This window comes from Amblyomma maculatum, chromosome 2 (genome assembly GCF_055883805.1).
Source record: "Amblyomma maculatum isolate TAMU_Amacu chromosome 2, ASM5588380v1, whole genome shotgun sequence".
NCBI classification, from domain to species: domain Eukaryota; kingdom Metazoa; phylum Arthropoda; class Arachnida; order Ixodida; family Ixodidae; genus Amblyomma; species Amblyomma maculatum.
The window spans coordinates 32,157,944-32,182,474 of record NC_139345.1 but is presented as its reverse complement, the minus strand read 5'-3'; the positions used below and the strand labels follow the sequence as shown (position 1 = coordinate 32,182,474).

Genomic DNA, 24,531 nt, shown 5'->3' with positions numbered 1-24,531 from the left:
AGAAGGTTGCAATGAAATGTAAGGCCACTGCACCGCGCACACATCTGTGCATGTGGGTGGGTACTGAAAACTTAGTGAGCAGCAGTTATGGTCCAGAACAGAAGCGCTGTCATTCGTAAAATTGATACAAAAGCTACTCTTGCAACGTAGATGTCAGGAAATGCAGGCTAACCTAACCTATCTGAAAATGCATTTCTACAGAGCGTGAAATAACAGCCACTAATCTAAAAAATTTCCACAAGAGCACTGAACAGCTGAAGCAATGAAGCTTGCCGCATAAAACATTTTTCACTTTAACGTTGTCCCGTTAAATGTAACGCGACACCACGCAAAAGTAGCCGTTCGCAAAACCGCGGCATGGCCTCACCGCGGCCGGCGAGCACGTCATGTTGGCTAGCCTTTCATACGAGACTTTGTGAAGCGCAGACCACCGCGCTGAGCTAAACTGCCCGAAATGCCTCGCAGTTTTACAAGAATGAAGCGTTTTTCACCTTGCGGCTGCCCTGTTAAACGCGACACCACGCAAAACTAGCCGTTCGCAAAACCTCACGCCAGGTCACATATCATCGCGGCCGGCGAGCCATATTGGCGAGCGCCTTGTCACGCTTGTTGGCTGCCCTTCACATGCGTCTTTGTGAAGCGCAGACCGCCGCACTGAGCTAAACTGCCTGAAATACTGCGTAGTTTAACAAGAAAGTCAAGAATGAAACGTTTCTCACTTTACCGTTGCTCTGCTAAACGCGACACTTAGCAAAACTATAGCCGTTCGGCAAACTGCGTCAGCATGGCCGCACCGGCCGGCGAACACGCCATTTTGGCGCAACGGCGTGCCTTGGTGCCTTCACATGCCACTTTGTCAAGCGTGACGAGCTAAACTGTTCGAAATGAAGCTGCTTCCCGGGAACACAACATATTACACCTCGCCGTGGTTGGGAACCGCCAGAGTTACGGCGTAATGAACTGCGCCTGAACAGCCGGCGCGCCTGTTCACGAGCTGCGAAACTTATTGGCACCGGCCGACATGGTCAGCGTAAACTGTTCGAAATGCAGCGTAGTTAAGCAAAAAACGTTGTTTACCTTGCCGTCGTTTCCAAACGCTGTCGTTCTGCGCAGCAGTCCACGAGAGGTCTGTGCCGCACAAGCGCGGCGAGGCACGAGCACACAACCACGCCCTTTGACAACTTCTTGTCTGCTCCGGCGGGCTACCGCTGCAGCGAGTGCCGTCGCGCGCGCGTCCGCGCATGCGCACGTTGGTGCCGCCATCCATCAATCGGCGGCAGCGCAAAAAGTCGCGCGTCATTTCCTGGGGCCAGTTTTCGCCGAGTGACCGCTCTTTACCAATCTCTTTCTCTATGACCGAACTGCCTTCCTCAGCTACCTGCGGAACAACGGAATGTAACGAATGAAATATGAACCTGCCCGCCCCGTGGCCTGTAGCGTTAGTAGATTGTCACATGCGCTCTGAAAGCTTCAAAGTATTTTAAACATCATACATATTTTAACGGTAAAAAATAAAATCATGAAGAAAATGACAAAGAAAAAACTACATTGCTGAAGTATTTTTTTTTGTCTCTTATGTGAAAGGGCATTTTGTCGCTAATTGTCGCTAGCTGTCTGCCTGCTAAGCTTCAGGGTAAGGCCAAGTTCAGGCGCTCCAGGCATTCACCGATATCCGACGATCCAGTAGGCCTCCTCACTTAAACCGGTAGAACATGGCACCGAAAGCTCGCTTTCAGGACGGTAAGATTACTTATTTTATGTATAATCCAGTATTGGCATGTAAATGCGCTTCAGTTTGGTAAAAAGATTGGTAGTTATCGTGGTTATCTGAGAATAATTTTGGCGGCCAGATGAGGCATCCCTAGTGTGGCCGCGTAAGCTGCAAGCAGTCTGGTTTTCTCAGACGCTAGCTGCTTTTGCAGAACTGCACAGGACGTTCTGTTCTTCTCAGAAGCCACAATCAGCATGATTTGTGAACGTTTTAGCTGAACATAATACCAGGTTGATTCTGCAGGTGAAAAGGTCCTGTGCTTCCATGGGCCTCTGCTCTACGAAGCCAAGGTAAGCAATTTTGTCATTGACGCGTTCGATCTACATTTTATGTAATATATATGTTCGGTGGTCTCGTCTGTTGCTTGCCTCTTCCAGTGCATCAAGGCCCAGGTCAAAGACAAGCAGACCAAATACTTTATACATTACAGTGGATGGAATAAGAAGTGAGGAACTTTAAGCTCCGTGGCCAACTCTGCGGTCATTGTTCTCATCTGTATTCATTTTTTTTTCTATTTTTTTTTAATCATGCAGTTGGGATGAGTGGGTTCCCGAAAGCAGGGTACTTAAATTCAACGACGTTAACCTTCAGAAGCAGAAGGAGCTTGAAAAAGCGCATCTGTGAGTGCATTTTCTTTTCTTTTGCTTGCATCTATGTGTGAGATAATATATCGGTCTCTGTTTGCGTCTTGTTTGCGGAGCTTCAGCTTAGATGCCTGAAAAAAAATAAAAAAATTACGAGGGACTTTAGCGACTAAAGTAGTGAAAGGCGAAAGCCTGAGAAGTCTCATCTTGTCTAGCGTTCCTGTCATCTGCAATCCCACACTTGAACGCGCGCCAAGGAACGCCACGCGACAGGAGCGATGGCGTACCATCCAAACGCACACTTGGAGAAACTGTGACAGATACTGCGCCATTCCTCCGGGAGTCTCATCTTGTCTAGCGTTCCTGCCATCTGCGATCGCACACTTGAACGCGCGCCGAGGAACGCCACGCGACAGCCGCCGCAAAAGCGGGACACACTTTGTTCACGACTGTATGAGTCATTAAAGGCGTTCGCCTTAAATATAATTTGTTTACAGGAAAAGAAAGGCGCAGTATCGCTCACTTTTTCCGGCAAGTGTGTTTGGACGGTATACCATTGTTCCTGTCGCGTGGCGTTCCTTGCCGCGCGTTCAAATGTGGCATTGCAGATGACGGGGACGCATCCTGCCTCGTCCAATCAGAACGCCCCAAAGGCATAAGCCGTTAAAGGCTTTCGCCTTAAAAAAAAAAAAAACGAAAAGAAAAAATGAGCTGAGGGGACACGGTTATTTGATGAACGCTTTTCATCTCTGCGTTGGCGGGCAGTGCATATGGAACGAAGTATGTACACATGCATGCGCCGCTCACCGTAATTTCCTGTTTACAGTCCGCACCCTAAGCTTGTTTGAATGCTAAACTTTTACGCTGTGTGGACTGCCTTCAGGGTCAGATTAGCCAGCACTTTTGCTTTGTCGATTAATTTAAAGTGCATATCAGCTGCATCTTACTGACTGTAAACAACCAGTGGCAAGAATTGTAGACACAACACAAGTATGGTCTATTTGCTCTTTGTTTACAATCCTTGCTGTGTTGCAGTTTACAGATTCTACATTTGATTACTGACACAAGCACTGTTCTCCATTTGAAAAATGTTGCATGTCTCCTACCTACATTAAATTTAAAGCATGCGGCTGGTAATCAATGTCTCCCTTCGCAAGGCATGTGCATAGCTTTGCTAGTATCGCACAGGGCCAAAGCAATGTGCTGCTCTCTGTTACGCCGAATGTGCAAAAGGTCACGAGGTCGGAGTTATCGGCAACTGCTCTTGGAAAAGAAAATCGCAGTGAAAGACACAAGGAAGATAGCTTTTGTCACTATACAAAGTGTAGATAGTGCTTAACATGACAGGCCTAAAACTGCATAATATTTTGTAGCATTGAAAAAGTGCAACGATCAAATAAAACAAAGAAAATAACATTTTGGTGCCGTTGGGGGTTCATGACCCAGTGCCTTTTGACTTGCTTCTGTGTGCAGTCTAGTAAAAACATTCTGTGGACCACACCAGCTGTGGTCTGTGCACTGTAAATTGCAATACACACTGCTTTTTGCTTGCTAGTAGAGCTTTTCTAGCATGTACCCGTTTTGGCACGCCCTTTCAAATTGTCATGTTCGTGCTGTCCAGTGCCTCTAAGTAAGTAGTCTGTAAGAGAGCTGAGGGGCCTTTTAAAAACAAAGCTCGATTTATATGGTAAACCAGGTCAAAAAACACAGCAGAGATTAGCTCATTCGGAAAGAAATGTAATTGTCCACATCAAAAAGCTATATGACCAAAAGTTGTCATGAGGTGTGTTTTCCTGAAAAGTGAATTAACATGAATGGCTGAGCTGTTTTTGTGATCAAACTTCAGACTGCTTATTCTAATGAAGTAAAGACACCTTGTGGGAGTCTTTTTGTTAGTGACGATGCTAGTGTAGAAAGAGCTAGTGCTGTCATTATTTGGTTGACACTGCTTTAACAGCCAGCTAAGTAGAACTTAAATTGCATGTAATGTGGGACTGGACAAACTGCATGCCACACCATCATACCCTTCTGGCCTCATTCACCGGTTCATTGGACTCCAGTAATAGTGATGTAAGAGGCAAAAACTGTATATACTATGCAGGCTTTAACTGAAAAAGCATTGTACCACCATGTTCAATGGTACGCGTGCTTTTGAGACAACCAAGGAGGAACTGTGTTCGTCTGCAAGAATGTCAACTTACTTCCGATCCATTTAGCTTTAAAATTGCAAAAAAGAAATAACATTGTGGTATGGTCTAACCAAAGCTGTTATGGTATGCACCACTCTGGCTCCCGACAGCACATGGCACTGTAATATTGCATTCTAGATAGCAAAACTTTTCATTCGCAAAATGATTGTTCTCCATACTAATACTTCCATATTGCGTTAGAGATAATACTTCCATATTGCGTTAAAGATAATTAAAAATGTGCTTTGCACTGATTCTTAAATGGTAGCTGCTTGGCCACAGCATTAACAAAATGTACCGGTTAAGTTGTGCTGAGTTGAAGGTGCCCACAGTGCAGCTTGGTGATGTCTGTGGCTGATGCTGGCATTCAAATAAAAACTTCAAATTGTGTTGTTAAGTGAGCAAATCATGGCTGCAACTTGCCATCATGGGGAGTGAAGGTGCAAAGTGCATGAACACAAGAAATTGTGCATGTGCAGTAGAAGGTGCGGGGCCCATTGAGAGTTGTGTTGGTGCTAGTTTTTGTGCTATTTATTGCATATTAATTAACCAAGACCTTGCACTTGTTTTGATGCAGCTTGAGTCTTGCAGGGGATGTGAACTGTCTTTAAAATGGACTTTCCTTCTGCAAACTTGGAAATTGGGGCTGGGCATTTGTTGTATGAGTAGCCAGTTCAGCTTCAATGTACTGTTCTCACTGAGCTGCACTGTGTTTTGTGGAGTGTTGTGTGGCCTGCTTTTTAGGGATGCTCTCACCCCCAGTGCTTGTGTGTGTGTGTTTTTGTTTTTCGGGTGGCTCAGGTCCTCAGCTTCTCACTCGCACTCTGCTTTGTAAGTACTGCCCTCCTCCTCCTCCTCCCCGTCACTCTGCTGTACCCCAGTGCCTGGCTGCCAACCTTCTGTTGCATTATTCTGCACATGAGATGCTATTGCAAGCTTCCAGTTTCATACTACAAAAAGTATTTGTATCAGTGGCCGCAACAGGAACCAAGGGAAGTGGGAGAAGGTGCAGCTAATGTGACTCTGCCATTGTAGGTGCTGCTTGTTGCTTGATGCTCTGTTTATTTTCTAAGGGCTACCGACCTTTATCTTGTTGCTAACTTGTGTAGTTCCTATAGTGATGGAATGTGTTTATCTTTTTTAGCGAAATAAAATGACTGCAGTAACTGCATTCATGAATAACACAAGGAAATGCAGCATGGTAGTGCATACTAAAGGTTGTGTCATTGGGCTTGTTGATATGTAATGCATCGAAATGTGGACGACAAAGCAGAGATAAGAAGGTATAGACACAGCACTTTATTTGGGCTCTGTCCCAGCCTTGTTGCGGTTTATATTTTAGGAAAGTATAGCTAACTCGGTGTCGATCCTGTTGCTTTTATTGCATAGGGTTTTTAATTGCATATGCTAACCATTGCAAAAGTGACTCGGAAAATTAACAGAGTACACTCAACAGGGACAAGGAAGAAAATGCCACAGGTGCTTACTTGCAACTAAGCGTTTATTTACGAAACACGGAAAATATATACTCGAAGGCGAAAAAAAACACAAAAATCCAAGCAATCACACAGGCGCGTCCAGATATGAAAGCTCCCGCTCATGCAGGACAACAGATGGGTCACTAACACATCTAGGCTAATTTTTAAATGTGAATAAACGCTGAGTTGCAAGTCAGTGCATGTGGTGCTTTTTTCCTTGTCCCTGTCGTGTGTGCGCTGTTAATTTTCCAAGATGTTTTACCAACTAGCTCAGATTTCAGTTTTACTGCAAAAGTGAGTTTAACACCCTAGGAACAAATGGGTAGCAGCTCTGATAAAACATGGTTTCGCATTTTATCAGAGCTCAGGCGAGAAATTTTCTATGGGAGAGGTACGCATGTTGTTGCCCTCCCTATAAATAAATCCTTCACACACAATCCTTCTGAATTTGACTCTGCTGGCCCTCATGTACCCTGGCCAGCACAACCATAACTACAATAACTGTGGTAAAAAGCCATGTTCGACCATGTTCTGTGAAACTTTGCAAAAAACTTTGCAAAAGTTCTGAGCCCAGCTCCATTCTCTCAAGTAGTGGGGAGCTGCAGTGGTCAGTTCGCACCCAATATTACAAGTACAGGCAATCGAGTGGGCATAGAGGTTGCCGCAAGACATGGGCTGGCAGCCATCTAGCACGTCTCTCCTGCAACCTACTCAAATATGTTTTGAAATCCAATCCAATTCAGACAGTGGGAAAACATGTGATGCCCCAATTTGTTCTCTCCAGGAGACAGCCATAAATCTGTCCCTGGCTCAAGGTTGACCTTCAATCATTTGTGCCGTTTTCTTGCTGGCACCTTTGGTAAGGCTACTGCTACAAAGCATAACAGAAACTTGGAGCTTGCATTGCTGTCTTACTGTCAGGCAGTCAAGTTATGCATGCTGGCAGACTGCATGCTTTCTTTATTACTTCCCAGCATTGGGGAAGCTCAATAGCACATGCCTCAGAATTGTTTAAAATATAAAATACTGCCTTTGGTCTTTTGCCTTGTTTATGCAGCCTGCTCAGATGCTTGAGCTCACTTGTCAAGCAGCATATCTTTTGTAACTGTAGCTGCAGCTAACCAGGGTCATTCTAATGGTGTTATTTTTCAGGGTTGTTTTGGGGCTTCTATTTTTGTTTCCTTATGTTATGTATCATGAACACTGAGCTGTGTATACCACAGGTTGATAGGTTTTAACGCGATTGCGTTAAGGGCCCCGTGTCACAGAAAAGTCAGTGTCGGCGGCGGGCGTTGGCCGTAAGCGAAAAATCCCAGAAGCATTAATAAATACAAGTAGGAAAATCGCCGACCTGAGGAATCGAACGTGGGCCTCCGGGGTGTGAGACGAGCACGCTAACCACTCCGCCACACCAGCTAGATGGTTTAAAATCGACAAAGGCGCGTCTATTGATTGCGGTGTTGTCTCAGAAATGTCCCTTAAAGAAGTGTATTGTGGTGCATAATAATAATTATGAGCATGTAAATTACAGAATTACAAAACACGCAGTTAAGCAAGTGGCAAATTACTTTTCCGCTGTACTTCCTCTTCGCTTGGTGTGCACGTAGCGCCATCATGCATGTGGCGCACGGAATAAGATAGACAGGGCATGGCCTCAGAGATCTTCATCGCGCTGGCTTGGGTCGGCAACGATGTTGCCGAAAAACTATGACTGCAACTTGAGGCCCGCGCGTTTCGGCAAGGTGGCTGGCAGTGCTTCTACGTCCCGGAAGGATTAATAAATAAAAATGAGTAACTTTGGACAAGTTAACGAGTGTTGTATCATGTGAACTACGTCTTTGTCTCACTCAAAAGCGCGACAAGCAAATGAGTAGACGTGCGAACGGGGCGCGATAACGCTATTGCGTTCCATTCTTAAAGGCGAAGTTAAGCGTCCTCCAAATTTTTTTTATTTACTATCCCTTGCTGCTTGCCTTGTTTGTTTCCATTTTTAGTGCACTATCTGCTGAATTTTGGATGGATTTAACATGCTACGCTAAGAATTAAACCAGACAAAATGAGGAACACAATTGACCAGTGAGTTTTTCTGATTTAGTTCCTAGTGGTAGTGCCTTAAAGCCATCAAAATGTACATCCAGCTACCTCCAATTGCTGCCTTGCCGTCTTCTAAAACCTGTTTATCAGCAGAAAATGATAATGTTTACTCTTTCTGCTGACAAATATAAGTATCAGCTGATAGACAGCTCCATATTACTCAATTTCCCTAGAGATACGATTTGGCCATTTTGTTTTGTTTAGCTAGACTTTTCTGGCAGGTCTTGTATAATGTAGGAGTTGCATCAAGAGTAGATGGGACATGCATTTTAGATCTGATCAGTTGTCCAGATTATTGGAGTGTGGGTGCATAGTCCATTGGAACACACGTGGGCACCGAAATGCTTTGACGTAAGCGTTACAATTCTGCAAGGTTTCTTTTCATTACACTTTAGTGTTCTTGACTAAAATTCATGCAGCTTTATTATTTCCTATATTTTAGTGAACTTCTGTAAATCGAACATGTAAGGTAAGCTTTTTGTGGTAACTTTTATTGCATACTTTGTTTGTTGTCATGACATATCACATCAATATCTAGCCATAGATAGGTGTGCCGCCCAGGATTTTTTGAGTGTGAAATTCTTGTTATACGCATGGGAACAAAATTCATGCTCACTGAATTGCTGTTTCGATAACTTCAGGAAAGGAAAAAAGAACAGGACCACTAAACCAAAGAAAGAGGCAGACAAAGAGCGTTCATCAACTCCATCTCAAGAAAAGCCCCAGAAACAAAAAGGTATGTATGTGTATGATGGGGGGGGGGGGTCGGTACAGTCTATATTGGAGATCGTTAAATGCTTTTAACTATTGTTCTTGACTAAATTACCATTCTTAAATGAGAAAGGAGCACAAAATTTTGTGACACTCGCATTTGGTCATTCGACGGAAATGAGGTTCTTATTGGGTCACGCAGAGACGTTTTGGATGTTCAGGTCTTCCTTTCTTTTATTGCGATAGCAATACTGCGCCAGGTTTTGAGCCGTTGCGTATCCTCGGCAGACGCCACGCTTGACCTTGAACAGCCGAGCCGAGCAACCGCTTCAGCTGAGCTCTGCCAGATGGCGGCACCGCCGGCGCGCCGTGCTAAAGCCCCGCGCACTGCAGCGGCGCCGCTGCCGCGCCGAACAAATGGTTCGCCGTTGCTCTGGCCTCGCCGTTAGTGCTTTGCTGTGCAGGCTGCTAAAGAGAGGTGTCGGCGACAAGCTGCGGCAAGGAAGCGACAACGTGCGCAAGAAACAGTGGAAGAACGTCAGAAATCTCGTGCTAAGCATCGTGCACAAGGTGAAGCTCGGCGACTGCGTTCTAGCTCTCCGACTGCTTCCACCTCGTTGGCTACTGATCAACACATGACTGCGCAGGAACGCCGCAATGCCACCAAGCGAAGACAGCGCACTGAAGAACAGTCGTAACCATTGTGTGCCGTGTGTTACTCTATAGCCAAATTATCGAACCACACAAGCTATGCCACAAGCGAACACAGAAGCATAGCCAGGCTGTCCGATTGGAAACCTGGAAACCCATTGGAAGCTCCAATTCATTCTAGAGATCGCATTTCATTTCATCATTCTTGTGTGGACCGTTTGGAACCAGCTGCAGCTTCCAATTGGAAGCACCTATTGATTCCGTTTGATACCTAGGAAACATTCTCAATTGGAAATCCGAGTGGGAGATGGTGATGGAGTTGAAAAGGTCTGAATATATGCAGTTCTCCATAAAAAGAGAACAGTGAATAAGGTTCTTCCAAAATGGTATTAGTACCTTAATCACTCAAATTGATTTCTTCATATCCACCATCAATGTGGCGACAATTAAATAATCAATTAATGGGCAAGTATCATTGGCCCCAGCAAGAGTGTCCCATGAATGGGCAATGCAAGTCTGTGCAAAGGTATTCGTTGGGTATATATCGAACACGTGTTCCTTGTTTTTGATTGATACATGCTTGTCTTGCTTGATTTCCGTAAAAGCTTGTAATTCTCGTAATTTCAATTCCTTAAGCAAGAATGTTGTCTCAAAGGCAGAAATTTCTTTGTGCTATTGATAAAACTGCAAATCTAATTCCCATTTCTTTTTTCGGCTAGGTAGTTGAAACATTTGGGGTCAATAGGTGTGCCATTAAAGTTAATTTGATGAGCCATTTGGTCTCGATGGGTGGCTAGCTATCCCTATTAGAAGCACCAGCTGAGCGCAAACGGTTGAGCACAATGCTGCGTCCAGGATAGTGTGTGTGTGTTCAATTGTGAATTTTCCATTTGAAACGAGTTGGTCAGAGTCGTTTGGTCAGTTTTCACCACCCATTGGGCTCAGCTGTTTGAGCTGAATTGGGGCTTACAGTTGCAAATAATTAGCCACCCATTGTGCTTGCATGCTTGCATTGTTAATTTCTTGTTTTTGGCTCCTTTCTCACTTGTTATTGTTCACCTTTAGATACAGGAATGACAGTTTAGGGAGGGCTGATATAGATGGAGCGTTTGCTGGCCTCCATTATGAACTTCATATTTTGATTTTTAACTTTCTGTATTTTGATTAAAGATAGCATGAACTATGCATGGCATTAGACTGCAGGATTAACAAGTTTGAACACTAGACCTGAGATGTGCCGGATTAATGCACTTTAGACATTTGTGTTGGTTTCACTAGTGCAGGAGCTTTAACTTGAGCTTTTAACTGATAACCATTGCTTCGAAGTCTACATTCAAAAGCTCATGGCTCACTGGTTTTGCTTTCAGGTTGCGTACTGTAGTCCATTAAGAAAAGAATTTTCAAGTGAACAAAAACATGAAATAACCAGTGCAACAGATTGAAGCCAGCTTGAAGTAAGACGTAGATAACTGTAATTGAGCTACAAGAATAATAATAGCTACCCCCCAAAAAAATTTAGAAGACAAGGTTTGTTATAACTTTACATGCAATGGCCATTATGTGCAATTGGCTGCCGAGCCAGAGTCCAGTCTCAGCCATGGCAGCCACCTTTTGATGGAGATGAAATGTTAAAGGCACCCATTGGCTGTATGATGTCAGTGTACGTTAAAGAACTTCATGTAGTCTGAATTAATTGCTTTGGGGTGTTAAAACTCTCAATTCACAAATTCATTGCTGTCAGTGTTGGCCATTTTCGTTACGGCAAGTCTCAAGGAAATATCTGTAATTGAGAAGCATTGCTTATTAATGTTTCTGTGGTCATGGTTGTGGAATTTCAGGTGCTGGAGCAGCATCCTCAGCTGCTTCTCATCAGCCATCGTCTAGCCAGGCCTCAGAATCAGGTGGAGAAAGTCATCGTAAAAAACGAAGTCGTCTAGACCCCCATGTTGAGTCGGTGGGTTTGTGTACGAGTTGTGTATGTTTGGAGCACTTTGGAGGCATTGTGTTATAAATTGGAGGTCAGGCAAAGTGTTTCAGTGCTGTCAGTCATCATAAAAGGCCTTCTTTTCATTTAAAGGAGGAGGCATTTTTGTCCCGTGTCGAGATCAAGGTGCGAATACCAGATGAACTCAAGCCTTGGCTTGTTGATGACTGGGACCTAATAACACGACAAAAAAAGGTAGGCTTGGCAGTCTTGGAGAAAAAAATTGTTTTTAAGGCTACCTTGTTCGCTCTAAAGCATTCTGCCTTGTTTTCAGCCTGTTTTTATGCTTGACATTTAACATGAGCACAATTTCTTGTTAATGTGGTCTGTCAGGGCTAGTGGTGCTGCGCTCACATGTGCACTGAAACTGCAGTGTCTAGGTACATTGAGATTCCCTGGGAATTTGTGACGGTGCTACAGGAAAGTGAAGAGGTTTCATGCCATGGTTTGCGAGGTCTTGTCCCATTTGTCTGGCAGCTGGGACTGCAGTTTTTCCATAGCTGTAGTGCTGTGCACTGCCATTACAGTACATGCCTCGAATAGAAATCGGGTTGCAGTGGCTGTATTTCTATAGGGGTGAAATACTGAAACAGCCGAGTGCTGTGCACTGTAACGGGCCGCAGATCGACTGATCCTGAGCCCTTTATTATGGGGCTTCTCATGATCCTGGACGTTAAGCTCTGCATAACCAGGCATCACTCACCTTGCTATGCCACATCTTAACCATGCTGTCCTGCGCCAGTACTGTAGTGTAGAATGATGGTTCTTGTGCAGTAGAAGGTAGAGGTGGTTTACTTGAAGGTTGCAGTTTTGTGTTTTTTTGAATGGGCATGTGTTGTTTAACTTGGTTCACGTGCGAGTAGCATGTACAGTAAAATATCGGTGTTTGGTTCACGTGTTAGTAGCATATACAGTAAAATATCGGTGATATGAATCCAGCTGATACGAATTTCGGGACGATACAAATTCGCGGAATTCTCAGGCCGGAGTGCATTGTGCACACTGTGTAAAATTTCGGTTGTTTTGAGCACCTTCCTACGCCACTACGGATGATATGAATGCGCGAGCTGCGACCGCAACCTTGAGCACTACGCACTGCCCGCACATCGTGAACTGCGCGATCGCCAGCTGTGCTGTGCGCATCACGAGCAATTTGCGGCAACACATCGCCCGCACGTCGTCGACATCGCAATCACTTGTCGCACTTGCACACCACGAAAAGTCTTTAGCGGCGCATGGCTTATAGCCAACGTCACGACCACGACAGTTGGCGGCGGCATACGGTAAGCGCACATGGAGTGCATATCGTTGGCTTCGCGATCGCTAGTCAGACTGCACGCACTGCGAACGAGCAGTTTGCAGTGCCACTCGGCCTGCACGTTGCTATCTCCTTTCGTGCTGTACACGCCGCGAGAAACAAGCGAGAGCAGACGGACTGCACTTAGCTGGCATTGTGATTGTCATGGTTTCCACGGCGCGAAAAGTTTGCAGACACGCCGCCCACAAATCGCTGACGTTGCAACTGCCAGTCGCTATAAAGTGCACTGTGAGTAGTAGTTCGGTTCACGTGGCAAATGGTGGCCAGCACGTCGCCATCTCCTGTCATGCAGTATGTGCCGCGAGTGATGAGCTGTGTCCGCGCGGCCGTAATAAACCTTCTCGGCCATGAACAGATCTGTGCGACTGCATTGCCCATGCTTTTGCATACTTATTTTTGTTCGTTTTTGTGATATGAATGTTCGGATGATACAAACTTTTTCGCAGCCTCGTGATATTCGTATCATCAAGGTTCTGCTCTCTTGGGTTTCATTTAAAAAAATCCATTTGGAGGTTGAAAATATTGCTATGGGTCGACTCCACATTACAATATCTTTCTTTTTTGTCTTGTGCTTAGACCTCATATTTTAGGAGGTGTTATAGACAAACTTTAATTAAAGTGTCTGTGTGCAGCTTGTTCAGCTTCCGTGCAATGTCACTGTGGACCACATCTTGGCTGACTATGTGAAACAGAAGACTTCAGTGAAAGGCATTTCACCACACAAGTGAGTAACATCATTTTGTGTTTACTGTAACTTGCCTAGAGCTAGGTTTACAAAGCACATTGCAGAGGTAACGCAGTGGTCCGTTATAGTTTCACATGCGTAGGGTTCACATATGCAAACATGAGAAGTTTATGTAGCCTACGTGCATGTCGTTTGAAACATACGCGGCACAGGCTGTGCGTTGTTCCTAGCGCCATGTACTGACAGATGCAGAAACTGCTGTAGCCACTCTGATTACCTGTGCTCGCGAGGTCATTGCTATGATGACGGCAAATGCTACTCCATCAGGCTTAACAGCCTAGAGATCGTCCTTCTATCTGGAAAACAAAGCCCACTTGTCATTTGAAACCTTATGCGAGGGCAAGATTGAGCAAGCAGAAGATGAATGTAACAGTTTAGACCACTATATCGCTTTGAGGGATTGGTGACGAAGCTCTTGCCACTGTGAAGCAGGCGGACAAGGCTGCTGCTATGTTATCAATGCTACATACACCCGTGAGCAAAAGTGGTACAGTTGAATCCCGGTATAACCAACACCGCTTCAACGAAGTATTTTGCATTCCCCCGTAAAACGCCTATAGGACTTAACATATTAAAATTTCCTCAAAAACTAAGCACTTTGCGAGCACATACTTCTAGGAATTTTTTTTGTGAATTTTCGCGGCTGAGTGGCCCCTCCGTCTTGTCTTTCTTCAGAAGGTGGATGCTGGAAAGTGGCTTTCTCGTTCCCGCAGTTTATTTATTTATTTTTGTTTTTTTGCTTTGCAAACCTTGAGCGCACCGCTCGTTTGCTCTTTTTTTTTTCCCTTCAGATGCCCAAGTGATTTTTGAAGTGACGACATGCTCCGCTCATTGGCTAACTCTGTTCTCTACGTAAAAAAACAAGTCTGCCCTTGCCTTTGCTGGGCCTCTTCGATTGATGCAGCTTGCGGTCATGTGCTCGCGATTTCCTGCCAAGCAGGAAGTGCATGTAAAATGCGCCAGCGCATGAATATGACGTCATCCTCTAGCATTTTCGGCGGCGGTGTCTGCTAGGAACCGAGCGCGTTTCAGGCAGGCTGAGGACTGGTGGGCGGAGCTTCCTGCCCTGTCGGAGAAAAAAAAAAGAAAAACGCAAGACTAGCTGTAAAGCGCTGCAGGAAGAAGCCCACTCCGCATTACCATTTTTCTTCTTTGTGTGTCCTTGTTTGTGAGTGCTTCATCCAGTGTGGTAGTCGCTGCTAACTTCCTAGGATGTCACTGCCACCGAAGAAGTGGAAGTTTCTTTTGCTAGAAGAAAAAGCGCATATTATCACCGAAGCAAAAAGCGGGAAGAAGGTGAATACTATTGCCTTTGCCATCACGCAAGCTTGTTGTCACTTGCGTCGGGCACTTCAGCTCAACACAAGAAGGTGATGCAGCGAACATACAAGTAGCTTGATAAGGCTGTCTATGCCTGGCTCATCGAATCATGAGACAATAACATCGCACTTAGCAGAAGCATTGTTCAGCAGAAGGCCCTCAATTATTATGCCTGTTTGCTAGGCCTGGATGACTTTAGGCCAGCACAGGTTGGCTCAATTGCTTCAAAGCGAGGCACAACATCGTGAAAAAAGTTTTGTGTGGTGAAGCAAGTTCCCCGGACACTGGCGGCGCATCGGAATGGGTGGTAGACAATGTGGCTGTTATTATGAGCGGCTACGTGCCGTCCGATATTTACAACGCAAACAAGACGGGCCTCTTTTATGAGATGCTGCCAGCAAGGACGCTAGATTTTAAAGGGCAACGTTGCCAGGGTGGCGAGCACAGCAAGAAAAGGGTGACTGTGCTGCTCTGCACAAACATGGATGAATTGGACAAGCGACCCTGTTAGTGAATGGCAAAAGTGCCAAACCGCACTGCTTCAAGAGAAACAGAAGCCTTCCCGTCAAGTATGTTGCTAATGGGTGGTCGTGGATGACCCGTGCCATATTTGCAGACCGGCTTACGGCATTTGACCGCGACATGAGTAGGCAGAACCGAAAGGTTTGTTTGCTCTTGGACAATTGTTCTGCCCACCGCACTGGCGACGTCAGTGCCAAGCGTCGGAAGTGCGATTTTTCCCACCGAACTGCACTTCGATCATTCACTCGCTGGATCAAGGCATCATTCGAAGCGTGAAGTGCGCTTATCAGGATAGGCTGATTCAATGGATTCTCTTGAACCTCTAAACTGGCATGAAGACAAAGGTGGACCTATTCATGGCTCTTCAGATGACGGCTGCTGTGTGGAACGCGACCCGGTCCACCTTGATCTACAACTGCTTCCAGCACGCCGGCTTGGTTGATCAGGAGGCGACCAGCACAGCTACAGCCGCGGAAGATGACACTCCATCGTCGACTCCGGGGATCAGTACTGCCTGGAAATCCCTCCAGGATGCAGGGAATGTCCCTGGCGATATCGAGCTGGACGATTTCCTCAACGTTGATGCGGATGTGCTTGTCTACGAAGAGCGAAGTGATGAGGACCTCATTAAAAGTGTTGGCGAGCTGGAAGAGCCGCCGTCCAATGCTGAAGATGACTCTGCCCAGGATTCATCCGCCTTGATAACCTCATCGCTGGTGATGGATGCCTTCGGTGTTATTAGGATGTTTCTGGGCTCTCACAATGACACCGTTGTGATGATTCTCTTAACAGAGTGTGAGAGTTGCGTGACACCGCTGCTGTAAGTGAAATGCAAGCAGACAAAGCGGAAATAATTTTTTTTCCTCAAGTTGTCTGCAAATTCTCGGCAATAAAATTCCGCAACAACAAAATTTTTCGTATCCCCCACCGATTTCGTTGTAGCGGGATTCAACTGTATACTCGAGGCGAACTGCAACGATTGCATTTTTTTCTGTATAAAAAGATGTACCAGACAAAATTGCTTGGACAAGATGGCAAGTATATCAAGGACGGTACCTTGGCATATTTCTGAAATAACTGCTTCTCTGTCAGAAAAATCTGGCGGGCAGTTTTTTCGCAGCGCGTGGAGTATACCACTTTTGTTCGTGACTGTATGCTAGCAACGTACAGACCTCGGCGTGAAAATCTGAATCTCATGTGCCTCTGTGAGACTTGCATAGACCCTTCATTTTCTGCACATGTGCACCCATAAGAGCTCTACGCAAGTGGAACTAAAACTGTTTAGTAAATGTGTCATGCTATTTTTTACGCAGGGAGAGTGCTGTAAATGAAGTGACAAATGGACTCAGGGAATACTTCAACGTAATGCTGGGAAGCCAACTGCTGTACAAATTTGAACGACCGCAGTATGCTGATGTAAGTCTCTCCTCTTTGCCAAAGTCTTGTGTCCAGTTGGGAATGACAGAACACAAGGAACCAAGCATGAAGGAGGGCATATTTGTGCATTGTGAGGCAGACATTTCGCAGAGTGAGTACAATGTCAGAAGCACTGTTGAACTAGTGCCACTATATACTTTTTAAGCTCGTCTGCAGCAACACTGGATCTTGTGGTTTTTTTTTTGTCTAGTCTAAATTGGTATCTTTCCTATGCACAGGTTTTGACTGAAAGACCGGACACTCCAATGTCGCAGATATATGGCGCCATTCACCTTCTGAGGCTGTTTGGTAAGGCTTCAGCTAGAATTCTAGTGTGTCACTATTCTCATTTACGTTATACTGCGGTGCTTCTGAAGTCATCACAATAATTGAGTTGAAGAAGTTCGGAATAAATTTAGTCTAGCTGTTCTAATAGAAAACCTGTTCTATGGCTTGTGTATTGGCGGGGTACTGAAATGAAGTGAAATGTTGCATGACTTGGAAGTGAAGCAGTGCATCTATGCTTGTAGTGTTGTACACACATTCACTGACTGCCGGTATTGTGTTATATTGGTTATTTCAGCGAATGCTGCCAGTAATTCTAAAAGGTAGGCTTTTTAAATATCAAGATGGCTTTAGTCGCATTATGCTATTAGTGGTGGCTAACTTTAAAAAACAGGTGAATCATGTTAACTTTATGTGGGGCAACTAAATTTTAATGGTTGACTCACTACTAAAGTTAGGCGCATGGTTATAATCAGAGGTTTGTGGCTGCGTGTCTGTATAGGTTTCTTGAATTTCAAAAATGCAGTTACCCATGACTCTATGCCCCAACATGCCATTTTTTAAAACCGCATGCATTTAGAGTGTGAACAGCAACACAGTCCAGAATATGCTTTCATGTGCAGTGCATTCCACAACTCTCTTTTACCTGTTCCTACCCACTGGAGCTGGAGGGGTGAGCAGCCAGCATTGCTGAACGCTGTAGCTTGGGCAGACAAAGGACATGTGGCACGTGCACCATGAAGGGACTTGTACTGGTAGACGTTGCCGTTTTGTGCTCAAAAGCTACATGGTTTTAAAGTAGCGCCTGAGATAGCCACCGTTTGTTGAGCCACGACGCAAAGGTAATCTCGTTTCGGAGATTAAAGAAAGGCCAATGTGAAAGTTATATTAATGATCAGCTATAAATTTTCAGTTTATCTTCCACAAATGAGAGATATCCAATTTTTTATATGGTGCGCAATAATCTGTTGCTTATGTGCCAGTAAGTGCAGTAATGCAGTAACGATCGGTCAAGTTTGATCATGCACCTGACTCTTACTGCGAAATAGTTGTGTCGGAAGCCTCCTAATTAGCACGATACACCTGTTTTAAACGTCCACCAACACTGGTATTGTTGGATTCCATTTGAAACTTAATGTGCAACGTTGCAGAACCTGCGCAAGTAGTGTGTCCACAAAGGTATGCGGTTAAACCTTGTTAATTCGACCCCCCATTGATTTCTGACAGCGGTTCTGGTCCCGTCACGTTCTGGTCCCCTCAAAGGTATGTAGAGTGTTGTGGCATGAGTATTCCATTAACTCGGACAAATTTGACTACCATTCGGATAATTTAGAATTCAGTGGAGTTTGCAAGCTCGTAGGGCACTGAAGGTAGGGCGACGATGAAGTCAAGTGAACAGCTGAAAAATCTGGCATCTGTGAGATCAGTGGTGCTGGTGTTCGAGCGAAATGTAGAGCTTCCATACTAATAGGCAGGTTCATCGGCCAGGTAGGTACATTGGGGTGTTGTTTTGTGTTGTGCTCTGCTATTTCCTTTGCCTTTGCGACGTGCGTGTTTTGTGTTGCGCTCTGCTATTTCCTTTGCCTTTGCGGCGTGTGTGTTCCAGACTGTTTTGTCAGCGTTCATCGTGTTATTGCGAAGCCATATTACACTGTGTATGTCCAGAGTTTTTTTTTTTTTTTTTTTCCTGTTGATGTCCCAAGTATCTTCAAGGACATGCATATTGCCTCATCCAACATAGTCCACACCGAGAAACAAGTAGTTATTCCCATGCAGATTTCTTGTGCAAAGCAGTCGGTGTTTGCAGATTTTTCTTTTTTCTTTTTTCAAGAAATGAGGGCTTCCTAATGAGTAACGCTTTGGGGAGAATTTTTCTATTCTGAAATCTGATGTAACAGGGGATGTTACTGTATTATTCCATCGCCCATCGCTTGTGCTTCTCAAAGCCTCAGTTAGAGTTAAACATAATGGTATAAACAGCATGCTTGGCGTACCAGATTATCATCGAGGCAGTGAACCATTCAGTTATTGAACCTTTTGATTGTAGTTTACACTGCTGGTGAACTGATTTCTGAGTGACCATGGAGTTGAAAGGAAATGAGCATTTAACTCGTGCATCACTCTTCCGCATGTCACTTCTTAGTTTTTGAGGTCTTTTAGAGGAGCAGGGCAAAACATGGCAAGAGGTAAATCTAAGTGCACAATCCTTAGTAGCAGTACAATGAAAGGTGCTTAGTTGTACTTAAAAAGTATGACAAACTACTTCTGGGACATGCATGTAGCTGTATAGCAGTGGCTTGTATAGCAGTGGCGTTGCCAGAAATATTTTCAAGGGGTGCTTTACACCATCGGTCGAAAAAACAAATGGCCGAAAAAGAAGCTTAGCTGAGTTGGGGATGCAGCACTGAGAAAATTTCGGGAGTGTGTTCTAGCACCGATTTTCCCCCCTTCCCCAGCTACGCCACTGCTGTATAGGAAATATTTGTACTTAAAGAAGTCTCTTTTTTATTTGTTGTAGGCTTTGCTAAACACCTGGCGTACACACATCAAACTTGTTCGTGATGTTTTTTTGTGAGCAAGAGTTCAAAAGATGCCTTTTTGATGCGTGCAGAGGGTGACTGCAGTTGTACCTCTCTGTTTGTTGCACACCAAACCATTTTCTGTTTTTTTGTATCTGCATCTCATCTATGCTCGGGGGCTATGGTTCGTTGTGATAGCTTAACAGCCTTTGAAAGACCAGTATGTAGCAGCTAGAACCATAACAGTGACACATTATGGTGGTGATGCAAGAAATCTCTTAATGAAGCTGCCACAATGAACAGTGTCCAATGTGCTCTACATTTATTCACAACACATTCCCCGCCGGGGTGGCTCAGAGGTTACGGCGCTCGACTGCTGTGCCCAAGGATGCGGGATCGAATCCCGGCCTTGGCGGCTATGTTTTAATGGAGGCGAAACGAAGTGACGTCCGTGTGCTGTGCGATGTCAGTGCACGTTAAAGAACCCCAGATGGTCAAAATTTCCAGAGTCCTTCACTACGGCATCTCTCATAGCCTAAGTCGCTTTGGGACGTTAAACCCCAAAAACCAGTCACAACACATTGCACCGCCAGCGAGCTGCAATTGTGAGGAACAGGTGGATTGCTTGAAACACCATTGCCAGTACCGTAAAACCTCAATAATTCGAACCCTATTAACGGGACGAATTTCTGTGGTCCCATAGCTTCTAATGTAAATCTGACTGAATGATTTGATGCAGCTGCCTGCGCCAGCCTGGCTAATTTGGAGATCTGAGGCGCTGTGTGGGAATGCCTGATCCCAGTTTTGCTGTCAACTAATAAAACAACAGCCCTTCAAAGTTTAAAATTGATGCCATTGCCTTGTGTGTTGTAATGAAGTTATACAGTATTTAGAATAGTACAATGAAACCAAGACGTCGGGACTTAGTGCGCTCAGCTTGTCAGGTGCATTTCATGACATTTACTGTATGCAGCCTGTGCTGGTTTATCAAGTTTCATCAGAAAATGCGAAACACATGGTCTTTTGCAAACTTCCCGTGTGTCCCCATAGCTCTCTTTTCTACCTTGTAGCAGTACCCGAATTGAAACTATCTTCTCGGAGTCATTGTCTTGCTAGCATAGAAAGCACTGTGGCTCTATCACTAAGCTGCTCCTCTCAAAAGCAAGTGGTTACAAGGTGGCACTCGTTTGAATTGGGCACTGTGGAGCAGCTTTATTTATTTCGAGGCATTTGCATAGCTTCAGCAGGCATAGACTGAAATCCTGGTTGATACAAGCTTATCGTTTCTAAATACGCAATTCCTTGCATGCTCAGAATCATTAGTTCAGAGGCACCAATTTCCCAAATTACACCATTGAAATGGCCCATGCAGGATGAGACAGCTGTGGCATTTGCTCCATTTTGATACAACTGCAATTTTCTGTGCCATGCTATACCAAAAGCATTAAATTGACCAAAATTGCACCAGCTTGTGCCAATGAGGTCAGGCAGGCGCGACACTATTTTTTTTTAAGCGAAAGCTTCACTACTACATGTAAAGCCTAGGTTACTGTGCTGCGCACAGGCCACAATTGCTCATGTGACTAGTCCTCTTCTTGCCTTCTGTTTTATTCTCCTTGGCGTCTTTCGAATATTTTTGCTCTATTTGACCAGCTTCTTCTGTAAATAAGAGCTTTACCACATGTATACCACATATAGCCATTAGTAATGATTTCGCTTACACACTAGGCTTAACCAAGCTGAACCATCAGCATTTTTTTGCCCTGTATGTCGCGGCTTTCAGGGGTGTAAGAACGTCCGAAATGGTTTGAGGTAGTGGTTGTATTCTATTCGCACCGCACTTATTGTATTTGTTCGATCGATGTCAGTACTCATAAATTACAGGATTTTTTGTCTGAGCTCGTTGCCACTCATTGCAGATTCCTAACTCAGTTCACTGGTTGCAGCATTCCACAACTGCCGCATCAGTTAAATGACTTATCTTCCATGGAGCTGACATGTGCGGTAATGCTAGTTACTCAAAGCAATGCTGTGAAGGTATCAAGAGCCAGTGCTGCGGCACCAGCGAGTGAGATGTGGTGCAGTGCGGCATGTCATAGCATCAGGCCTGAACACAATGAGTGACGTAGAAGACAAATGGGTGCCAGTGCTACGATCATTTTCGATCAGTATATACTATGAGAGACACGGTATGTGTGGAACACGTCTTGGGAACATCGTGGAACGGACTTAAACATGTATGCATGCGCTGCTGCAGTGTGTTTGCAGCAGCCGGTTTATTCCTGCGCAGTTAAATTTTGCGAAATCTTGCAAATTCTAACCCCTTTAATTCAGACTAGGAGCACAGTCCAGCCCCGTGCAAGTCTGCCATCGGATGCTCAGTTTTCTGGACATGGGCAGGTTCTCAACGATTAAATTGGATGGGGCACGATCGCATTTAGGTATGACCGCCGCAGCTGGCAATCATCGATACAGTTCTCCGAAACCTGAATTTAATGTAACTGTGGCGCACAGACACTGGTGCGTGCTATGGCATGCGTGACGCCGATTGGAAACCCTCGCTTTCAACGTGAAGCTCACTGAATAGTTTCAGTTTCCTTAATTTCGCACCATCCCGCAGCTGTGGTCAGGTGCACACATTGGCCTATTGCGCCATTTCGAATGCTGCCTGGCGCGTAACGTTTTTATTTTTATTCGGAGTTGGCAACACATAGGTGGATTCCCCTCGCTTGATTCCATGTGCTTATTCAGGTACGCTGAAACTGTGTGCTGGTCACAGTACTTGAAGTGAATTATCCTCAAAACATGAAGGGGCCATTTGCAAGCAGGCACCACTTCTACTGCATTGCATTGCGAAGGGAGTAGCGGAGGCCTTTGCGATTGCACGATTGACCGCATACTGTCAGGTTGCTCCAAAGTACTGATATTGTTGCTACAAAATGATTAGTTTTTTTTTGCTCCATAGTGCTTCAGAATGGACATTAGCTGCTCCAAAACCGGTCTTGGTTGTCCTGTTCCTGCGTGGCATGTGCTCTTTTTCCACATCTTTTTTTGAAGTTAATGAATGTGTAAGTTTTAAAAGAAAAAGTGCGTTTGAGGGTGCATACTTACACGTGCACGTAAGGAAAGAAGAGCAATGCGTATGCTCGCTTGTCATGGCCCTCAGCCTCTGCCATGAATGTGCCTTCGGTGTCTGGGAAGTAAATAACAGTAAAGTTTTCTTTTTTTGCAATTTATGGGTGGTGCTTGCTCAGGGAAAAAGCAACTCAGTGGGATAGCGACATGGGCAGTGTGAATGCTGGCAGCAGAGCTAGCTTCTGGAAGCGGGACTTGCCAGCAATGACGAATTCTGTGCAGTTTCCTTCCAGCATCAAAGTAGCCGCAAAAATATTTTTTTTTTTTGCAGTGAAGCTTGGCAGCATGCTGGCTTACACACCACTTGATGAAAAGAGCACTCAGCTTCTGCTGACCCACATTCATGACTTCTTAAAGTGAGTAGTCTGCTTTTGTCCTCGCAAAAATGGAAAATCTTTGTACCTTTCCAAAGTTGCAAGTTAGCGACTGAAGTCGTGATGCTAGTTGCCTGCGGTGTGCGCAATGGTGCAGTCACATGCAACGCATTTTAATAGCAAAGAGTCTATTCTCAAGAGAAAAAACATTTCTTCAAGTTAGAAAAATGAAAGTATACTTCACTGGCCTAGCTCAGTAATGATGCGCATTTATTTGGCTGTGGTATCAGACACTGAGCAATGCTATTATTCACTCCCATGTGGTAATTGCAGCTCTTTTCAGCATTGATGTCATGACTGTGAACCCAGGAAAAAGAAGTCATTCCATGGTTCAATGAAATTTCGGCAGTAAATAATTCTTCGGCTGCTACACATACATCCTCATAGCCACAAATAGCCAAAGAGATCTTTACGAAGAGCCGAAATTAGATTAATTTATCCTCAGTGTCCCTTGAGGTGCAGCCTTTCTGTGGAAGCTGCAGCTTGTGTGATGTATTACATTTGTCAACCAAATCAAATAAGTTGCATGCAGTATTGCCAACTGGATATGTACTTTTTTCTTGCTAGTTGCACAAACCGTGCTCAGATGCGCACCGAGTGTGCTGTTGTGCGCACAGTAGCAGTGCACTAATTTTATTTCTTTCTATGCACTGAAAGCTTGTTCTAAAAGTATTTAAAGTTTGCATTATTGAATGACATATACAGACTGCTTCGAGCTTTGCAAGCTTACGAATGGATACTACATCAGCCCTCTGTGTAACGAATCTCCGTGTAGCGAATTCCTCAATATTACGAATTTTCCAATTCCCCAACACCGCTCCCGAACACGCGGCGCCGAGTGTCCATTAGCTAATGCTAAATTAGTGGAAATTTGGCAGAACCCCCGCAAGTTTCAGAATGATAAAACATGAATTGAAGTGATAGGAATGTCTACTATAGCTACAGGCGACCGCAGTTGATACAACGCATCGTTTTTTAGCGCCAACGCCACATCAATGTGGCAAACGCAGCAGTCTTCGCTGCTTTCGCTTTTGGAACTTGGCAGTACAATAGTTAATGCTTAAAAGCGGCAAAAAATAACAGAGCAAAGAAAAATGATACGGGGCTAACAGCGTCCATCGTTGCCCCGTGGTTCCTCGCGGGCCCCCGCGCGTTTGTAACAGGAACAGCGGAGCACGCCAGCGACGCGAGGCAGAGTTGGTTCCCTGGGCAGACAGATGCTGGGCGAGTGGGAATATGTATGAAGACGCAGGCAGCTCTTTGTTCGGCGACGGCATGTATGCGATCGTGAAACTTCTCACCGCTTCTATAATTTCGAGTATAATTCTTATTTACTGTAAGCACTTTTAGGCTGTTTTTCCTACGTTCAATACTTCATTTGGTTTCCATGATGCATCATCCTTTTGGGTCTTTACGCTAAAACTGCATATAACAA

General features: G+C 44.8%; 1 protein-coding gene across 5 annotated transcripts in view; it reads left to right on the top strand.

The window, feature by feature from the left end:
* Window positions 1–1,594: 1,594 nt before the first annotated feature.
* Window positions 1,595–24,531, top strand: part of LOC146198292 (mortality factor 4-like protein 1) — a 25,911-nt gene continuing 2,974 nt past the window's right edge. Inside the window, exons 1-13 of one of the 5 annotated variants that reach the window (XM_084593710.1) lie at window positions 1,596–1,740; window positions 2,015–2,061; window positions 2,149–2,216; window positions 2,305–2,391; window positions 5,346–5,375; window positions 8,758–8,852; window positions 11,317–11,432; window positions 11,556–11,657; window positions 13,413–13,504; window positions 16,681–16,783; window positions 17,023–17,092; window positions 18,296–18,331; window positions 22,994–23,078. In XM_084593710.1, the coding sequence (XP_084449836.1) occupies window positions 1,713–1,740; window positions 2,015–2,061; window positions 2,149–2,216; window positions 2,305–2,391; window positions 5,346–5,375; window positions 8,758–8,852; window positions 11,317–11,432; window positions 11,556–11,657; window positions 13,413–13,504; window positions 16,681–16,783; window positions 17,023–17,092; window positions 18,296–18,331; window positions 22,994–23,078 (959 nt within the window). In that variant the 5' untranslated portion in view covers window positions 1,596–1,712. Of the gene's footprint in view, window positions 1,741–2,014; window positions 2,062–2,148; window positions 2,217–2,304; window positions 2,392–5,345; window positions 5,376–8,757; window positions 8,853–11,316; window positions 11,433–11,555; window positions 11,658–13,412; window positions 13,505–16,680; window positions 16,784–17,022; window positions 17,093–17,366; window positions 17,411–18,295; window positions 18,332–22,993; window positions 23,079–24,531 lie in introns of those variants that run through there. The other 4 variants (XM_084593714.1, XM_084593712.1, XM_084593711.1 and 1 more) reach the window with 4 other exon arrangements.